Source organism: Styela clava, chromosome 5 (assembly GCF_964204865.1).
Source record: "Styela clava chromosome 5, kaStyClav1.hap1.2, whole genome shotgun sequence".
NCBI classification, from domain to species: Eukaryota; Metazoa; Chordata; class Ascidiacea; order Stolidobranchia; family Styelidae; genus Styela; species Styela clava.
Genome location: NC_135254.1, coordinates 15,526,009 through 15,545,229, shown reverse-complemented (window position 1 = coordinate 15,545,229; position 19,221 = coordinate 15,526,009). Strand labels below are relative to the sequence as shown.

At 34.8% G+C, this 19,221-nt stretch overlaps 1 protein-coding gene across 2 annotated transcripts in view; it reads right to left on the bottom strand.

Annotated features, from left to right (window-relative positions):
• Positions 1-1,003: 1,003 nt before the first annotated feature.
• The window catches only part of LOC120344825 (uncharacterized), a 35,487-nt gene continuing 17,269 nt past the window's right edge, over positions 1,004-19,221 (bottom strand). For both annotated transcript variants that reach the window (XM_078112398.1, XM_078112399.1), the window contains 15 exons: positions 18,667-18,804; positions 17,959-18,069; positions 17,259-17,486; positions 16,757-16,834; positions 15,982-16,142; positions 14,850-15,131; positions 13,859-14,179; positions 8,535-13,259; positions 7,392-7,576; positions 7,044-7,198; positions 6,464-6,661; positions 5,775-5,852; positions 4,971-5,098; positions 3,958-4,194; positions 1,004-2,125 (listed from right to left, as the gene is read on the bottom strand). In XM_078112398.1, coding sequence (XP_077968524.1) covers positions 1,885-2,125; positions 3,958-4,194; positions 4,971-5,098; positions 5,775-5,852; positions 6,464-6,661; positions 7,044-7,198; positions 7,392-7,576; positions 8,535-13,259; positions 13,859-14,179; positions 14,850-15,131; positions 15,982-16,142; positions 16,757-16,834; positions 17,259-17,486; positions 17,959-18,069; positions 18,667-18,804 — 7,266 coding nt within the window. In that variant the 3' untranslated portion in view covers positions 1,004-1,884. The remainder of the gene's footprint in view (positions 2,126-3,957; positions 4,195-4,970; positions 5,099-5,774; positions 5,853-6,463; positions 6,662-7,043; positions 7,199-7,391; positions 7,577-8,534; positions 13,260-13,858; positions 14,180-14,849; positions 15,132-15,981; positions 16,143-16,756; positions 16,835-17,258; positions 17,487-17,958; positions 18,070-18,666; positions 18,805-19,221) is intronic.

Below are 19,221 nucleotides of genomic sequence, written 5' to 3'. Positions count from 1 at the left end.
ATATATACTGTGTCTGTATCCTTGAAATCATATACACTTACAATATTGCTTGACTTATGCAATCTAAGTGAACTGCTATTGTTTTCTCAATGTGAATTTGGAGATTACTGTTTTTTTTTCTGTTTGCAATCCTTCGCTATATTCTCCAATGTTACATATCGTGTGTTGTACTTTGCTGCTCTAAACGAAAATTTCACCTTATATCCCATCCATGATATTTCATAAGCAACTTTAACTCTCTATTTTATATATTTGATTACTACAGTATTATTAAATGCTCATATTTAAAGTTTCCCAAATCATGTTATAAAATGTTGCACTCTTCATTTTTTTATTTCATAAGGCTAATATGCCAAACTTATATTGCATTCATGATACTTACTCTGTAAAATGATTTCATATAATTTTACGTATTCGATTATGACTATTAAATGTTCACATCCAAATTGTCCCAAATCGTGTTATAAAATGTTACATTCTTCCTTTTATAAAGTCAATATGCCAAGCTAATAGCTTTTTTCCCAAATAATTTGTATCTGAGTGCCTGAGCTCCAATCTATTTTTGAAATTTAATTGATAATGAGAAATGGTAATTACATGTAAATATTGTATATAGTAAACAAAAATGATAGGTATTGATATATTGGCACTGAACCTGTTATTTATTTTATGCTTTATTATCGTTGCTTCCCAGTCATATACCGAAAACATCTGTTTATTTGATATTTATATGTGTATGTATATGTTGTTTTCTTGGTTTGACAAAACGAAATAAACTCTCTCTCTCTCATATCACACAGCGATACTTAATGAGATCACATACTATACTCTCATTCGGATACTGTACCTAACATAACAAATAGCCGAACTCTTCCGTATTACAGTCGTTATCGTATCCAGACATATATGCCGCCGAATCTCAATTGAATTCGATTTTTCAGCTTGTCAGCACTCCTATTTGTCAAACCAGCGCAGTACCGGTGTCCAACTCAAAACGCAGCAATAACATTGGCAGCAAATGTAATTTATTGTGAAAAAACCAAACAGGACAGCATTTTTACACCCCTAATAAATCATAGATAAAGTTAATATGGACAACAATACAAACAAAAAAATCACAATCTATTCAACAAGAACTAATTTTGAAGAATTTCACAAAATCAAAATCTGTGATATTGACAAAGAACATCCCAAAGAGAAAGTAAAGATTCAGAGTAACAATGTCTGTGTAGAACTACCGAAACATGGCAGTTGTCAATTAGAAAAGAAGAAGATATTCTAGAATGATTGATATATTTGAGCAGTTAATATTTGAAAATTATGATTGATTTATCACGAACATCAAAATGAACAGCTAATATGTCGTGCAATGAGTTTCCAGGGGGATACAAAAAACATAAGTATAAGTTTTGTAATTATTTCAACAAAATGAAGAAAAAATTTTCAACACCTGAACTTCCGTCTGTGTAACATTTTACCGCAAATTTTTCAGTTATCTTGGACGCTTTGCACAAAAGTAGTGTTCTCTTTAGAGAATGTTCCAACGCGATAGAAAAAAGATGTTGAAATATTTTTCATCATAATGATTGAATGATGTTGTGAACTTTGGAATTTGATCAATAACGTGAAATCTGAGCTCTGTCATTAAATCTTTTCAATGTTTTTTTAATATCTTTTTAAGTTGTACAGATTATCAGCATACAAATACCAGCTGTTCTACTAATGTGTAACACAATTCATAATGACATGATATACATTTTTACTAATGAGTTACTGAAAATAAACTTAGAATCAGAAAATATATATACAACATTATTCAATGGATGTTACCCCACCCCGATTACTAGAAAATCAGATAGGTATCGGAGAATGTACTGTTCTGAATCAAGTGAGAAGCTCAATCAATGTATTGATGCAACTGAGCGGATCTGAATCATCATAAGCGATAGATTTCAAATTTGTCGGCTCTATGACTTCTTTGCTCGGATTTTCGTCTTTCCCAATTACACTTGATTGACCAGCTTCACTAATTGGATGAATGGCTTTAATTTTCTGCATTCCTGCAATCTTTTTCAATCTTGCACCTTGAAATTTGGGTGACTGAGGTTTAGTGACTTTCCTGGATCTGAAGGTAAAATAATTTGGATTAGTCGGAAAGTTAAGAGTATGGCTCGGCGGTGCATCATGCTTAGCATTGGGATTATTAAGTGCAAGGGGATTACTGGACTCCTTGTCGCCGCAGGGTGGTCCATGTAACCGCTGGCCGGTTACGGCTTCCTCCACCATCAAGCCCATGCATCTGGAAACAATAACTGGCTAACTAATCCTATACATGACATGGACTGCTAACCAGACGAGAGGCTGTGGATCGTCATATGATTAAGCTGTTTAAATTGAATAACAGAATGTCATTATTGGATCTCCGCTTTAGGAGACCCTTATTATCAGTCGTTCTGTCTGTGTATCTGTCTGTCTGTTTAGATGTAGCGTCTTAACGAGTGGACCAATCTGGATGAAATTTTCTATGTGGGTTGTCCTGGCACCCTAGTATTGTGCGTTTTATGGAAAGTTTGGATGGAGGTTTCGTTTCCATGGAAACAACGAAAAATGCGCCGATCGTTATGAAATTTAAATTTATTTCACAATTTATCGCCGTTTTCGAAAGTCGAAAATTAAAATCCCAAGAACGATACCTTCCGCATAGCAAAATACTCTTTCCAAAAGGTTATCTTTGGTCCCGATAAACTGGAGGAGCCTCAGGGATTTTAGTGGAGATTATTTTTTAATTTTCAGCCACAATATACCAGTCATGCGAATAACACTACGAAACGCGCAGCGTTTGAAATGAACTCAGCGAAACGCGCAGCGTTCAAAATGAACCGGCGTTTTTAGTAGTGTCTCCTATTATCCGTTAGTAAACTGAAATGATGCGGGCCTCAAGCAATGGCGGAGATCCAACTGGGCGCCTACCAGCTTGTCTTAAGAGTGAGCAAAACATCAGCAACATTGAAAACGATACAATACCATATAGAAATTGTAGTGAAATCATGTGGCTCTCGAACGACCCCACTTTTTAGACATAAAAACAATAATTGCTCATAAATCTGTTATTACCTGCACACGGATGTATGTCCTAATGCAGGGGACGGCAATCTTTTGTCGCTCGCGGGCCAAAATTAAGGGTTGCAACTTGCAACCTGCAAGTCATTGGCGGGCTGCACATATTTTTAGAAAGTAGAAAACCGAACGGATGATACTTTTTATAATAAAAATCAAGCAGTGATCCATCTCTCGAATAGAATATAGATTTATTTTCTCAGTGAATTTCAAAAAATTCCATTTGAATATTTTCAGCGCCCTTGAACCCTTTGCACTTAGCATCAACTTTTCTGCGTTTTTTTGCCATTTGTCTAATTATAATTAAATTATAGGCTCATTAAACGATGAACTATGTACTTGTTAGGTTATAATATAATTTAGTTTAAAAAATATAATCGTCAAAACGGCTGTTTTGTTACTATAATTTAGTGAAGTGTCACGGGCCGGATCTGGCTCGTAGTTGCCGACCCCTGCCGTAATGTAAACATGTCAGTTATTCATCGATGAGTTGCCAAATGCGCTTACGCCTACCATAAGATGTAATTAATGCAGAAATACAAGTCCTAATCGAGCGAGTCTTAATTTGAAGTTTAAGATAGCGAGTGTTTAGCTTGAAATTAATCGTGGCCCACACACTACCGTCAATGTGCATATTTGGCCCAGTAGTACATTGCGGACCCCTGATATACACGGTTAGGCCAAAAAACATCTCTCGTTTTAAATGGAAATAAAATGTGGGAGATATTTTTTTTCTCCATGCTGCACAATATATGAATAAAATAACATAACATCACTTTATAAATTAAAAATGTTATGAAATCAGAATTGCTTCGTAAAATCTTGATTCATGTCACCTACCTATGGAACGGAACATTAGTGTTCCAAGCTGTCCTCTGTGTCAGCAATGTCTGTCTCACTTTTGGTGGCGCAGCTGATATTCCTTCACTACCAAATAAATTTGAAACAATTTTTTTGGTAGATAGGTTTCTAGCGGGTTGTTTAGATGGGTCACAGTTTTCAGCATTTTTCTTATTCTGTTTTGATTTTGGTGTTGACGATCGCTTCATTTCCATGTTACAAATAAAACTTGTTTCTCTGAGTAAAATAAAAAAAAATGAATATTTTACGTTTTGCACATGCTTGACATGAAATTAAAATTGGGTGGACCTGCACAAATTGAGGCTTCAAGCCAGAGGGGTGAAACTTGAAAAATCTGTCTTGGGAAAATAAGAAAAATGGGCGCTCCAGAAGTGTATGCATCAATATAGAGGTAACTAATTTTGTTGTATAAAGGGACTGAAACCTATGGGCAGGGGGTATATTCACTTGGCTAACACAGACAGTCGCTGAACTCGTAAATAGAACTAAAATAAGAAAAATCGGAATAAAATTATGGCCTAACCTTGACCTGGTACATATACTACCGGAGTATCGAAAAATGTATAAGATTGGTTTTTAAACTTTTTATTGAGATATTTTGATGAATATTGTTCGAAGTTCAAACTATCATCAAATATTATCTTAAAAAGACCTATTTTATTGAAATATAATCAAATAACTTTTCTTTGAAATTTCAAAACTTGTCTCTTTGACTGAAAACCCCTGCATAAAAATACTATATTTCAAAGGAAACAGAATATTTTATTTTAGAAATGTAACGCTCAGGGTGAGGTAGTCATTGGGGATAAGACCCATGATATTTGCCCTGTGGATCCCAATATAATTGCAACAAGCATGCTAACTGCAACCATCACAATTATTGACAAAATTTAACTATATTGGCGATTGACGTTTAGATGAGAGCATCATACCTCAAATTACCACTAACTTTATACCAAATTTTTAAGTAAAAATCTAGATATCTTAAATACCTTGTCGAAACATCAAGAAAATTATGTTGACCGCTGCTCGTATGAGGTTCAGAAATGGTGGATGACAATGACAAATATCCAGTTGTATCTCTTTGTCTTTTGCGTCTACATTCCTCCGTTCTATGAGCCTGATAAAATCAGAAACATTGATTAAACCCATTCATGAGTTGAAGTTTGATTTGGGTAATAATTTTTTACACGTCTGTGAAATACATACATTTCATATATATCACCATAAACATCAATAAATCAAGAAGCTTCCTCGTGTTATAACAAATACTACATAGTACATACTAAGAGTGACTTGCCAGTAAGAGAGTTGTAGAATTGCTGCTCAATATGCAGGGGGCAGAGCAGTTATTAATTTATCGTCTTACAGAGTTGTACAGGTTAAGTTGTATTTTATGTTATTCACATGCTTATCTGTTGGACACAATAGTGCTGGCATGGCGATGTTATATGATAGTGTCAAGACCAGGGCTGGGGAGCCTGGGAAACCTTTGTATCCTTGTTTAAATCCCACCTTCATGAAAATCCACATGGGCGGATGTTCATCCACCTAACAACTAAAAATGTCAATGAGCATGGAATCGGAGCTGAGAGCCCAGCTATGGTGTAAAAAAAAAGAAAGCTCTGCGGCCAGAGCCATAGTTCAAATACACTACTGCTCCGGAGCCCCTGTAATTTGCCGTAGAGAGCGGATTGGAAGGCACAAACACATAGCATGCTTGAACACCTTGTTCGGTCACTCACAGATAGGCTGAGCCACTAAAAGTCCCATATCAGAAAAGTTCACCATATTACCTTAGTTTTCATTTTGATCATCATCTCTTTATTGACATACCGTATCATATCAACAGATTTTGATTTTGATTTGAGAATCTGTGAGAGAAAGGGAGTACTGTGATCGAATTACATTTCGATGACAAAAATTTATTCGAAAAAAATAACAATAAAATTACAGGCAAATATTCCCTTATAATAAAGATTGCTTTAAATCTCCTCTTGAATATTTGTGCCAATTTGAGACTAAAATGACATGCAATATTTCAGAGTTTCAATTCGACTATAGCCTATAGGGTTGATTTAGAATAATCACGTACAAAGAACCAACAATTGAGCATTAAAATTTCATAATACACCGGTAATTAGAACATCATTCATATAATTTCTGAAAACTGTGAAAATAGAAAGCCAACCGAATCACCGTTTATCTGCAACTTTTTTGCATTTCCACAATAAAAATCAACTTTTTAGATGTTTTTTCTAGAACATAATCCAATCCTGGCCATGTTTAATATTTGAAAATATTCTTTTGGGGTGTATTGAGTATAAAAGATTATTCAGCACTGGCCATTTCCGTTTGGATAAAAAAAAAATAATATGCCATTGAAAAAGAAAATTACTCTTTCGTAAATATTCTCGATCCTAAAATCCTTCAAAATCTAATCTTTGAGGTAACCGTATGGAATAGTAAAAGCATTATTCCTTACTTCGATATTTCTTTCATCTCTACAAAATTCTATAAGCACAGAGCAAGTTGCAGAAAACACCAATAATTGCACAGGATCTCGACCACTTTTATCGCGAAATCGAGGCAGCAGATTGACAAGAAGTTCTACTGGTGCACTATCATGTTTGGGGTCGGTTGTGGCCATGATACGACATGTGTTGTGTCTTGTCGATGGATTCTAGAAAAAATTTTGGATAAGAAGTACAATGGAATGGAAATGCTTAGGAGGGTGTGCATAAAGTATATTTACAATTTCGATTTTGTTTTCAAAATATCTTAACCAGGTTCATTTTAATTTAATCATTTTTTATTTTGTTTTGAAAAAACGAAGAAAACGTATGTTTATGATTTTCAAACTTCTGTAACTTTTGATGAAAAATTTAGTGAAAATTGCTTCAAACGATGATTAGATACCAGCTTAAAGATCACCTATTTTTTGTAATTTTTTTCAAATGAATTGTTCTTTCAAATTTTTTAAATTTAGGGCATGTTTCAGGCATAGAATAATAAGCAAAAATTGATATTTTGAGAATATATTTTATTTCTCTTGAATTTATTACCTGGACTAAGTTCAATAGAATATTGATAGAGAATTTATAGACAAAGGCTGCATGGATGCTTCTATTAGAATTCCCAATCAATTCACAAAGAACTTCGATTCCACCAGCATTTGAAATTCTTTCACAACAATAAGGCAGAAGATGTGACAATGAATCTAAGAAAAAAGAAGATTCTGAATGAAGCAAAGTAGACAGACGCTCCTAAAATGAGCTCAATCAACCGGCAATTACAATTACAAATTGTACAAATAAAACTTGGAATATGTGGAAAAGCTTCACTAAATATGAATTCACTAAATCTGAAAAATTTCTAGCCAATTTTTTTTTTTCAAAAATCAATAAACTTACATATATCTTCCAACGTAGCATAAACTTGGTCATATGCTTTTGAATCCAATAATGTTGACAATACAGAATCCATGCGATTTGATATTTTTCGATTCGGATTGTTACGTGCATGATGAAAAGCTAGCTCACATTTACGTCGGACACGAAGAACTTTATTATTTGTGATCGATTTCCGAACCAAATATCTATGATAAAAATGATGGAGCATATATACAATTACAGAGTAACACGAAGAAAAAAATTTCTCAAATTACTTCAACAAAAAATGAAGAAAATTTATTCAACGACTTCTGTTTGTGTATGTTTGTACCCAAAGTTTTAGTAGAATGCTTTGTATAAAAGTTATATGTTCTGTCAGCTGGCTTATATTTTTTTGTGGTCACCCTGTATTGTTTTATTATCAGCAGTAATATTAAAATAAGGGGATGGCAAATTGTAACTAAATTTGGAAAAAATCCTGAATTTTTATGAATTTTAAACAACACGAAATTTTGAAAAAAACTTTTGAGAAATATAATCCCATTTCTTTTGTTTAATTTTGCATGAAAATTATTATAAAATATAAAAGTTCATACAACTTTTTTGAATTGCAAAAAGAATTTATCGATATTATATTTAGTTTATTGGCCCCCACAGATGTATTAATAAACAAATTAAAAAAAAAATTAAAAGAAACAATGATTAAAATAAAACAAACCTGGTTGAGATATATTGAGAACTAATTTCATAACAAAATTTTGAAATTGTAACGTAATACCATGTATATTATGTCAGTAATTATGATGGTACATGCAAATATATACAGTTGATACCTTGGTAGATGAACAACTCAATACTAGAACGGTACTCAAACACACAAGCCCACTGTCGAGTGAGATGGTGTCACCCGAGCCACACATCTCGGCTGCCTCTTGGCCATTCAACAAGAGAACGTTGCTCAAATATATGGACACTAAGACCAAAACGAAGTAGTACTGGTATGCAATCTGTCACAGATTGTAATGTGCGAGATCGACTTAAAATAATTATCTTTGTTTCTTATGGAAAAATAAGTTTCGGTAGTCGAACACCAATCCAAAACAAATTATGTTCGACTACCAAGGTATCACTGTATTTATACATAGAATATGTATGGAAACATACCCCCTGTAAACTCTTTGAATTGTTAGAATAGCTTCTTTCTTGAGATGGAAATTCCTCATCTCCCTCTTCATCAAAGCTATATATCTCCATTTACTCTGAAGTATGATAGCTGCATGATTTTTCTTTCTTAGATCATCGACGGTTCGTTTTGCTACAAAACTTCTGAAAGCGCATTGCAATTTAATCGCAGCTTTACGTTTCTTTAAAAATTCGTTTCTTTCTCTATTACGAAGCAAAACAGATTTCCAAATCCTTTGAATGAGCAATACTGCGTTTCGTCTCTTTTGCATTTTCGTTAGTTGACCTTTTGCGTAAAGGCATCGAAAGTGATTTTGAATAACAACAGCGGCCGTTTGTTGTCTCAAATATTCTCGCCTTTCTTTCTTCATTAGAAGAGTGCTTTTCCATCTTGTTTGAATAATTTTAACAGCATCAAGCACTTTTTTCATTTGTGCTTCTTTCACTTTAGCCATATAACCTCTCCAGAAAGATTGAATACAAATCGTTGCCTTTTTCATCCGAATAAACTCATCTCTCGTTTTCCTCATTTCAACTGTGGCTCTCCATTTTGCTTGTATAACTTTTACACTTTGTTTCATCACAATGTATCGTCGTTTGGAGAAATGACATCTCCAAGCTGATTGTATAATAACAGCAGATAACTGTTTTGCTAAGAAATTTTCACGAGCTTCTTTCATTAGCGTTTTAGTTCTCCATATTTGCTGAATTGTTCGTGCGGCCTCAATCTGTTTTTGAATCTGTACGGCTCTTCTCGATGCTAAATGTTGTCTCCAGGCTCGTTGAATTATGATGGCGCATCTTTTTTTCTTGGTATAAACAGATCTGGTCGTTTTCATATATTTGTTAGCTCGCCATCTTCTTTGTATCACCAGGGCAGCTGACAGAATTTTGCCATCCTCTTTTTTAACTATAAAATTCCGCCAAGCGTTTTGAATAACAAGAACTGCTTTTTTAATTCCTAGGAATTCCTTTCTTTGTTTTTTCATGTGAATAATCGCTCTCCATCGATTTTGGATAATTAGCACTTTTTTCATCTTATACTGTAAAGCAGATAACTCTTTCTTAGCCAGGAAACATCTCCAGAAACATTGTATGGTTAAAGCAGCCATTTTCATCTCGATAAACTGCTTTCTATATTGTTTCATAAGACGTGTAGCTTTCCATTTGTGTTGGATGACTGAACCAGCATTCCATTGTTTCCTCATAAGCGCTAATTGTCTTCTAGCCAAAACACTTCTCCAGATGCTTTGTATTGCTACCACGGCTTGTCTTTTTTCAATAAACGATATCTTATCAGCCCTCATCATTAAAGTAGCCCTCCATTTTGCTTGAATATAGCATGCAGCGATTCTTTGCTTTCTCATGTTCAAAACTTTCCGCTTAGCTAATATCGATCTGAAGATAGTCTGGATTATGATTGCTGCTTGTTTCTTTTCAATGAATTCCTTGCGCACTTTCCGCATAGCCAGAGTAGCTCTCCATTTCTGTTGGATGAATTTGGCAGCAGATAGTTCGTTTCTCATACTATCAACTTTTCGTGAGGCTAATACGCGTCTCCAATTGCATTGAATAGTAATGGCAGCTGCTTTTTTATCACAAAAAGCCTTGCGTTGCTTGTTTTTTATCAAAGTCGCTTTCCATTTTTCTTGTATGATTACAACTGCTTTAAATAGTATAAAACGTTTCTTGCGTTCCAGTCTCGCTACATAGCATCTCCATGAACATTGAATAACAATAGCAGCTGATTTCATTTTTAAGAATCCATTTTTTACATCTTTCATGCAAAGTGTTGCTCTCCATTTTCTTTGTATTACGACAGCAGCATTGTAACGTCGCACGAGTCGGGCACGCTCCTGAATAGCCAATACACGTCTCCACCAGCATTGAATTGTTAGGGTAGCAGTTTTCATTTCAATGTATTTTCTTTTGAGTTCTCTCATGTCAAGAGTTGCCTTCCAACGTTTTTGAATAACTTTAGCATAATACAGTTGCTTTCGAAGTACATGGAGTGTTTTTTTGGCTGAAAAACATCTCCAGGAACGTTGAATAACGCTGGCTGCATTTTTCATCGCAGAAAATCGCCTTTTTTCTTTTATCATAGAAATTTTAGCTTTCCACCAGTTTTGAATGACTGATGCTGCTTTGGACCTTCTGCGTAGTTTTGCTAATTCTTTTTTAGCAATGTATACTCTCCAAAAACCCTGAATAGAAATAGCGGCATTCTTCTTATTCAAGAATACTGATCGTTCTTTTTTCATTTTGACGCTTCCTTGCCATCTTTCTTGGATTATTTTTGCAGCATTGTTTCTATTTCTCAATTCTTTCAACACCCTTTTAGCAAGTACACACCTATAAAAACACTGAATAATAATAGCAGATTTTTTCATTTCCACAAAAAGCATTTTTTGTTCTTTCATGGCCATAGTTGCTCTCCATTTTACTTGGATTATATTTACAGATATGAGCAATTTCTTTTTACGAGCAAAAATTTTCTGAGCGAGTATTCGCCTCCATAACGACTGAATAATGACAATTGCATTTCTCTTTTTCATAAACTCGTTTCTTTCTTTTTTCATCAGAAGAGTAGCGCTCCATTTTTGTTGTAACAAAACAACAGCATTGTATCGTTTCCGTAATTCTGAAAGTTGTGTCTTTGCTAAATAACATCTCCAAAAACATTGAATGTCAATCGCAGATCTTTTCTTCAATACATACTCTTTCTTCTGTTTTATCATTAATACAGTAGCCCTCCATCTTCTTTGAATAACCAAAACTGCGTTTTTTCTTTCACATAATTCCTTGTACTTTTTTCTTGCTACATAACATCTCAAAGCACATTGTAAAACAGTCGTAGCTTCCTTTTTACACAAAAACTCTCTTCTCAGTTTTCTCATACAAAGAGTTGCTCTCCATTTCGCTTGAATCGTTTGAGTAGCTTTGAGTTCTTTGCGTAGAGACGATACTTTACGCTTAGCAAGTACACACCTCCGAGCGCATTGAATTGAAATAGCGCTACGTTTCAAAGTTAGAAAACTATTCCTTTCAATTCTCATTTCAATTGTAGCTTTCCATTTCTTTTGAATGACGCAAACAGCTTGCATACGACGTTTCAAAATCCTTTTCGCAACGAGGCATCTCCAGAAACATTGAATTGTGATTACTGAATTTTTTATTCTCAAATATTCGAGTTTTTCTTCTCGCATTTGTAATGTTGCTCTCCATTTTCTTTGAATAACAATAGCAGCGTTATGTCTACATCTCAATGTTTCAAGTTCAGTTTTAGCAGCGAAAACTCTCCATGTGCACTGAATTGTGACCACTGCCTTTTTCTTTTCCGTATATCGTTCTTTCTCTCTTTTCATGAGAAGTGTGGCTCTCCATTTTTTTTGTAACACGAGAGTTGCATTTTGTCTTTTTCTCAGTTTCATCAATTCGTTTCGCGCTACGTAACATCTCAAAGAACATTGTATAACAATAGCTGCAGTTATCTTTTGCACAAATTCCTTTCTTTCACTTCTCATCAAAATTGTAGATTTCCATTTCTGTTGAATGTACAAAATTGCGGAATATTTCTTTCTCATATGCACTAACTTTATTCTGGCCATAAAACATCTCAAAGCACATTGAATCACAATAGCAGCTTTCTTCTTTTCCAAATAGTGTTTTCTTACGTTGCGCATTTCGAGAGTAGCTTTCCAATGTTTTTGAATTACAATTGAAGCACTCAATCGTTTTCTCAGCAAAGTCGCTCTTCTATTCGCCAAAATGCGTCTCCATGCACATTGTAATAAAATAGTAGCGTCTTTTATTTCGCCAAAATTTTTCTTTTGTTTTTTCATGGCAATATAGGCTTTCCATTGACGCTGTATTACTACAGCAGCCTTGTGTTGCTTTCGCAATTCCGTTGTTTTCGTTCTAGCTAGGAAACCTCTAAAAAAGCATTGCATTTTGATCGCGGATTTCTTCATTATCACATAATTTTGCCTCTCTTTTCTCATTTGGATAATGCTTCGCCATATTTGTTGAATAATCATCGCGGAAGATATTCGCTTTCTTAAAAATTTTACTTTTGTTTTGGCCAAGCACGACCTGAGACAACTTTGCATTAGAATAATGGACCTAAGCTTCGTATCATATTCCTTTTTCTGTTTTTTCATCAGAAGTGTAGCTTTCCATCGGATTTGAATTACTCGAGTGGCAGAAAGACGTTTCCGCTTTTCATTTGCAGCTTTTTTCGCAAGATAGCATCTCCATGCACATTGTACTTTGACCGCAGAACTCTTTTTTAAAGCAAAAATTGACTTTTCTTTCTTCATTAAAATACGAGCCCTCCATCTTGTTTGAATAAGCGAAGCGGCAGATTGTATTTTTCGAATTTTTTCTACTTTCCGTTTAGCAAGAAAACATCTCCATGAGCATTGTATTACAATCGTAGCTTTTCTTATTGCAATGTAACGATTTCTTTCATTTTTCATCAGTAAATACGCTTTCCAATAAGCTTGAATGATAAAAGCAGCTTTTTGTTGTTTTCTAACACGTTCGAGCGTTTTTCTCGCTAAGAAACATTTAACAGCGCATTGAATTTTGATTGTTGCAGATTTTTGAAGTAAATACTGTGATCTGAATTCTCGCATTAACAAGATCGCACGCCATTTTCTTTGGATGCAAACAACAGCATTTACTCGTTTGTTTGCAGCATATTGCCTGGGTAGAAAATATAAAAATTCACAATATTAATTTGATGGAAAAAAATTACAGAACCCATTATGAAAACTCCTGGTTACGGCCCTAACATAAGATCATATTTATGGTTCTTTTTTGAAGTTGGTCTAGGACAGCGTTTCTCAAACTTTTTTTGTTTCGAAACGCCTACAACTTTTTATCTCCCCGGGCGGAACATCAAGAAATTAGAAAGTAAAATTGATACAAAAAAATCGTGGTGGTTTCCAAAAAATTAGCTTATGGTAAAATTAAAAAAAGTTAGCTTCAAACTTTACAATTAAAAAATTAGGCAATATCAACGATATCAAACGGTCAAAGAAAACACCATGAGTTCCAAGGGGCCTGTTTAGTAAGGCCTGTCTGACTGTTTGTCGCCAGTTGGGAGACAAATACACAACCAGAGTCGTCGAAGTATGACCGAGATTGCAATGACCACCAATTTAGTCACAGTTTTGAGGAAGCTCGCAAAACACAGTTTGAGAAACGCTGGTCTAGAATGTTTAATATGGTCACAGGAGCACCAGATATCCTAGAATAGCCATGTCTAATATTATTCTCTATTTCACTAATTATAATCTAACCTGAAGACATTCTGAATCAAGATGGCTGCTTCTCTTTTAGTAGAGTATATAGCAACTTGCTTCCTCATTTCCAATGTCGCTCTCCATTGTATTTGGACTTTCATCACTGCAGATTTATAAGCTAAATATTCAGATCTTTGCGATCTTGCTGCTCGTAGATTTCGAAACCAATTTTGAATTATGATTGCATTTTTCTTCTTTTTAAGATAATCTTTCCGCATCAATGCACCTCGCCAATAATGTTGGATTTTCGAAGCAGCGGCGATACGCTCGATTTGTTCTTTTTTCAATTGTTCGACAAGTTTATTTGCCTTCTTTGCTCTGTAAATGGTATAACAAACTATAAGGAAAATAATGACTTCAAGATGATATCGAATCTGGATACAATCGAAGTTCTGTTTTTTCAGTTCCCATTATTTTTAACTTGGAAAATTGTATGGTTGTTTTTCACATCAAACTCCTAATGCTGTCGATTGGGTCTGATGGATTGACGACCCTAATGCTGTCGATTGGGTCTGATGGATTGACGACTTATCTTTCTGCTATTCTTTTGTGCCACATACAAGAATGCTGTATCAAGTGTGAAGATAACTATCTTAAGTGATTTAAGAGTCTTGCTTCACACTTAACAGAAATATTTTTCTGCAACGTTTTATCTGACTAAGTGTTATTTTGATCGGTAGTTTCCAAACCAATTATGATCAGACAATTCATGCAAAAGGAAGTGAAAATGCCATGTGAAATAACCTTATCACATAATTGATTGTGTAGAACACAGAATTTTTTTATAAAGGAAAGAGTGTCTAGTTGTGCGGCCCCCTCCAACTTTTCTGGGGCCCCCTTGGGAGGACACGAGTCTCCGGTTGGGAAACGCTGCCTTCGGTCATCTCAAGTGGTTGTTTACACAGGTGGATTAAAAGAAGCTTTTGAACAATTTCATTTTTATTTGTTGAAGTATCGACAGATTTTGAAATTGAGCTTAACCATTTACCTGTAGAGAGACTGAATTAAGATAACAGCAGATTTCAGTTTCAGAAACTCTTTTCTTTGTGGATGAATCATTTTTTTCATTCTCCATATTCTTTGTATTATCAGTGTGGCATCTTTGTATTGTTTGAATTGTTTTCTCTGCTTATATCTTTTATAATAAGCTTGTATGATGGAAGCTGCTCTATTTCGTTTAAATCTCTCTTCCTCAGCGAGTCGCATTTCTTCAAGAACTCTTTTTCGATACATGTAAGCTCGCCATGCAATTTGAATAGTACGAGCGGCTCTGAAAATGAAAATATAGCAATATTTATTAAGTTGTGGGTTTTCACAAATATAAAAAGTACAGGGTGGCATAGTGGTCAAAGTGTTAGACTTCGTTGCGAGGCATCGCAATTTAAAATCTCGGGTTCAAATCCCATGTCTACCACTCCACCCAGGGTGTAATAAGTTGAGTAGGCAATGATTAAACAGAAAGATTATAATCGTTCTAAATAATAGTAGTAATACCTATATATCAGTGTTTGGAGCAAAAGATGTGAATGGGTGTCGCATAAAAAAGCTGCTAGATATATATATCCTATACAAAAATTCTTTATTTCAGAAAACACAATGAAAATCACATAAGCAAAGTGGCGCTTTGTCATAAGCCAATACTGGTGGCATTAAGGTTTAGGATCAGTGTTCCCGAACTTTTTTTGGCCACAGACCATTTCTGAAGCAAAATGAATTGCTATGAACTCAACATGCAAAAATAAAAAAAAGCTCATTTTAACAAAATTTGTTTGTTGAGGTAACCACTAAATACCATTTATCAATTAACATTTGTAAGTCATAACAATCAATGGAAACCTTGAACTCATAAGCAAGGCTGTAAAGTCCTACTCCGTATTGAAAAAATTGCTACTTCTAGCTCCGAAAATCGATAGCTCACATAACTTTTGTGCAAAGCAGCCTGTGAGTGCAATCATAGACAAACAGCTGTTCAAGTGTTAAATAAATTTTCTCTATTTTCGTAGAAGGAATTGGGAAATTTATGGGTTCTGTTTTTTGGGGGTGTCGTAACCCCTATATAAACAAAAACATAAAAAAAATGTCGAATACAGAAATAACTACAAAAATTTCTCAAATCTCACTTGTCCTCAATGCTGATATCCAGAAGTCGAGTACACAGAAACGAAACAAGAAGTTTTACAACTTTGTCATCTGGTATTGTATTGCAAATATCATCCATTCGAAGCAGATTTGGAATTCCACCAATTTCATAGGCTGCGTTCTGCACAAGCTTCAAATTTGACTGAAAATAATGTAAAACGTGTTAAATAACATCTGGGGAATTGGAGCTACCAGAAATTTAGGAGCACCACATCAAATAGGGTAATCAACCCCATTAATTCGAGTACCAAATTTGTGGGTTACATTTATTTTCGGAGACTGTGTATCAAATTTATATTAATTCACTGCTGTCGCTTCTGGTCCTCCAGAGAACAGCTCTATGGCACACCAAAGAGACCCGAGGGCTGAGCCTAATCTAGGAGTTAAGAAGCTTGTCGATTCACATTAACGTGATTACTTGTTATGTTATATTAAAACTAACTAAATTTTGACTTCATGAACATTCTGTAGAACTTATATTCACATTTCTATGTAACGTTAAACATATACCGTATTTACCATAAGGCGCATTGTCAATATACTGCTCAGATTGGGTTCCCTTTTATCGCATTTGTCTGAGCACGCAACAGTTCTTAAAGCAATACCGTACTGGTTTTCGTGTGGAGACAAAAAAACATAAACCACTACCTGATCCATACATTAGGCGCACAATCGATTTTTGGGAAAAATTAAGGATTTAAAGTGCGCTTTATAGTTTCGTAAAATACGGTAATTATGTAAAGAAAAAATACAAACCTTTTCATTTTTCATCAATTGTGCTCGATCAATTTCTTCCTCGATAACCATTGATTGTACGAAAGCTGAATCATCAAGCTAAAGCAGATACATAAAGCTATTAACAAGAATCGATAACAATTGAATTAGGATTTACAAATAGGATTTATATTTTAATCCAGCAGAGAGGAAAGCCCATAACTTATAAGACATCTAATTAATATGGCGAACCACAAACTCTTGTTTGGTTACCAGTCCATGTTGGGTATGGGAATATTTAGCCAGTTATTTTTTTTATTAGATGCATGTTGGTTGATGCATGGACTTGAGGAAGCCGTTACCACTGGTCTTGACCCACCTTGGGGCAGCGAAGAGTCCAACAATTCTCTCGCACATATTTATCCCCTACAAAATTCGAACCCTAAACCACCAGGGCAGGGTAACCAGAGGCATGGTGGCATGCTCCCTAATGCTTAGCATGGTGCATCGCATCGCTGAGCATGAAACAGCAACAAATACATACCATAGGATCAGGGTCACTTCTGCTCTGCATAGTTTTCATAAAAATTTGCGACGGAGCAATGAGATTCGACTGATAATAAGATATCAAGCAAGCCAAGACTCTGCCGTCGGAAAAAGAAGCTCCAAAGTTATGAACAGGGATTGATTTTAAAGCACAAACAAGCCGACACCATTCCAAAAGAAGAAAAGTGTTGTCATCAGATTTTGAAACACGAGATAAAAACTGGTCCTAAAATCCAAGAATAAATGAATTCGTATGATTCTACCGTATAATGTTCTATACTATATCAAATTATTTTGTATGGACATTTTCAATGCTACTACTTGATAATAGTTTTTTTGTTGACACAATATATTTATACACCTTTTGCTTCAAACAACGCTTCGCAAATAAAGCCACTGTTTGGTAATGAGCTACTATTGTTCTAAGAAACCAAAATCTTTGCAGTTTGTCATTATCGAGCCAAATTAGAACATTCTGAGTGAGGGGGTGGGAATGGGATTTGTACCCGAGATTTTAACTGCATTGGCATCATAGTTAAGTCTAACGCTTTAACCTCTAGGTCACTGCCTTACAAATAGTGGCTATTCATTTACAGCCTCGTTTGATTAATTAGCAAATAAAAAATAACTCTGTTCATTTCACATTGGCAAATAAGTTATGACAATGGCCAACTATTATTATTAAATTCATTTCTCACTTGTTCTTCATAAAAATTCCTCGTCTTTTCCATCATATGTTTTAATCGCAGGTTCTTTTTCAAATATTCGATTTCATCTCTCAGTTGAACTTTGTTGACACCTTTCTCAAGCTAAAATATTTGAAAAGAACCAAACAATTCATTGGTTAGTTGGCAATGGAACAATTAGACTTGGAGTAACATTCTGCACTCAGTACCGTATTTCAAAGATTATAAGGCACACCAGGTTACAGCATGCACCATCGATGAATTGCCTAGATTTGAGTATTGTCCATACATAATACACACTCGACAATAAGATGCAGTCGGTTCTGGGATTGCTTTCGTGCGTACGCAATGAGGCATAAAGCACACACCCTGATGCATATGCTTAAAAGGCGACAATCAATTTTTGAGAAATGAGGATTTTAAAGTGTGTCTCATGGTCCATAAGATGAAATATGGTATTTGAAAAATACCTAGAGGGGGCTGGTCGATTATTCACCCGACCTTTCAAAAGCCATTTGTCAAAAAATAGGATTTGACCTGATTCAAAAAATTGCCTTGGGTTGGGTGAGATTCAAACACGGTATGAGACATTGTGATGATGAAAAATTTACTTCCCCAAAAATTTAACTAAAATTGAGTTGCAATATTAATTTTATATTACAAATCAATTTTGAAATGATCATTCTCAATTACATCAAGCCAGCAGGACTTCTTGCAAACCTGAAAATATGAAGCAATATTCCATAGCAATGCTAATGTCATTTCGCAATGTCCTCTAACGACATGATCAGATTCAATTTTCTTCCCAGCACCATCATTCATGCTGACACCATGAAATTCGAGGGCTTTCAATGCAATCTAAATCAAAATAAATTTATAATTACAGACTATCCACTGCAACAACTAAAATGTATTATCACAAGTCAGGCTTATATACATTGCCATATTTTACGAGTTACAGATCTTGGGTCTGAACAAGGTTCTTGCAATAATAAAAATATTATTCATGGTAATAATCATAGAGGTCATGCATGCTCACGGTAGAAAATAAAATACCGTAATTAAATTTTCTAGAAAAACAGAATTGAAAAATTCTATTTTTTCATTGAAAAAAGTAACACTCACACATTGGAAAACAATAGTCTGTGATTCAATATGGGATTCTTTCATTTCATTTTTTGTACTGCTTCAGGGGGTGATTATGTAGGCCTATAGAGTGCTGTAAGGGGGCAAGGCCCTAAAGCAAAGTACCAAGTAGTAGAAACACATGGCACA